Genomic DNA, 1,019 nt, shown 5'->3' with positions numbered 1-1,019 from the left:
CCTTGGCGCAATTGGGAGGGTATGGCCTCAACATTTCTGGAACCAACACCCTGCTAGAGGATTCCGTCTTTGGCCATTTCTCTGATAATGTCGGGCTTAACATGGCGCTTGCCGTCTACATTCACCACACCAGCAGGAACACCCTCCTCCAGGGCTCTGACCGGTTTGCTTTAAGGCTTCAAGCCACCGTTGGCCTCGAGACCTTTGGGCAAAACGTCACAGTGCGCAATGCCACCTTCAACAACAACATGTACGAGCCAACGACCATGATCCGCGTGCGCGGAGGCTCTTGTCAGCTTGCCAACATCCTCCTTGCCAACAACTCAGGCACTACACTTGCCGTCAATTACCTGCCCTTCGGGTTTTCATTGGTGGTGGCTGAACCGCGGGGCCGAGTCGTTTTCCATGACAGATAGCGCAATACATGGTTCCTGCGATCAGGGTGAGCCCCTGGGGCGAGACATTGTGGTTGAGCCTCATCAATATGGAGCTGCTGCCCGCGTTTTTTCCAGACTGGATTGTGATGCCATCAAAAATGAATCCATCGCCCTCTTGGGTGCTGCAACTTTGAGCCATGTACGCCTGGGCCAAGCCACACAGTGCACCAGATTCAACGGTGGGGGCATGGTCCTCGTCGGCGCTAACGACAACGCCCGTCTTGCTGAGACCACAATCCAAGATCTTATTTTGTGGGGCTCTGCTGCACGACTTGAGATTCGAAACGCCAATCGCCTCGAAGTGTAACAGGCTGCTGACAGACCGATCCCAGAAGCGTCTATCAAAATATGTCTATGTCTGCAACTGCCGTGTCCTTGCGGAACGTGACCAACAGCAGTGTAACAGGCCTCATCATACCTGAGACTCTGGGTGCGGCTGCCGGGCTGAAGGTTGAGATGAGTCACAACATTAAGATCGAGAACCCGCACATTGTTCTGTCAACCACATGGACCGACAAAGCTGTAACCGTTGCGCCTTACCAGAGTGGCTTGGTATTGGACTACAAGCATAGACGTATGTCC

At 53.7% G+C, this 1,019-nt stretch overlaps 1 protein-coding gene across 1 annotated transcript in view; it reads left to right on the top strand.

Annotated features, from left to right (window-relative positions):
• MONBRDRAFT_39327 (uncharacterized protein) overlaps nucleotides 1–416 on the top strand; it is a gene marked incomplete at its 3' end in the record, with an annotated part of 12,051 nt that extends 11,635 nt beyond the window's left edge. The window contains exon 7 of the mRNA XM_001750831.1: nucleotides 153–416. Within this exon, the coding sequence (XP_001750883.1) occupies nucleotides 153–416 (264 nt within the window). The remainder of the gene's footprint in view (nucleotides 1–152) is intronic.
• Nucleotides 417–1,019: the final 603 nt, after the last annotated feature.

The sequence above is a fragment of the Monosiga brevicollis genome, genomic scaffold, assembly GCF_000002865.3.
Source record: "Monosiga brevicollis MX1 MONBRscaffold_49 genomic scaffold, whole genome shotgun sequence".
Classification (NCBI taxonomy): Eukaryota; class Choanoflagellata; order Craspedida; family Salpingoecidae; genus Monosiga; species Monosiga brevicollis.
This window is presented reverse-complemented; position numbering and strand designations above follow the sequence as displayed.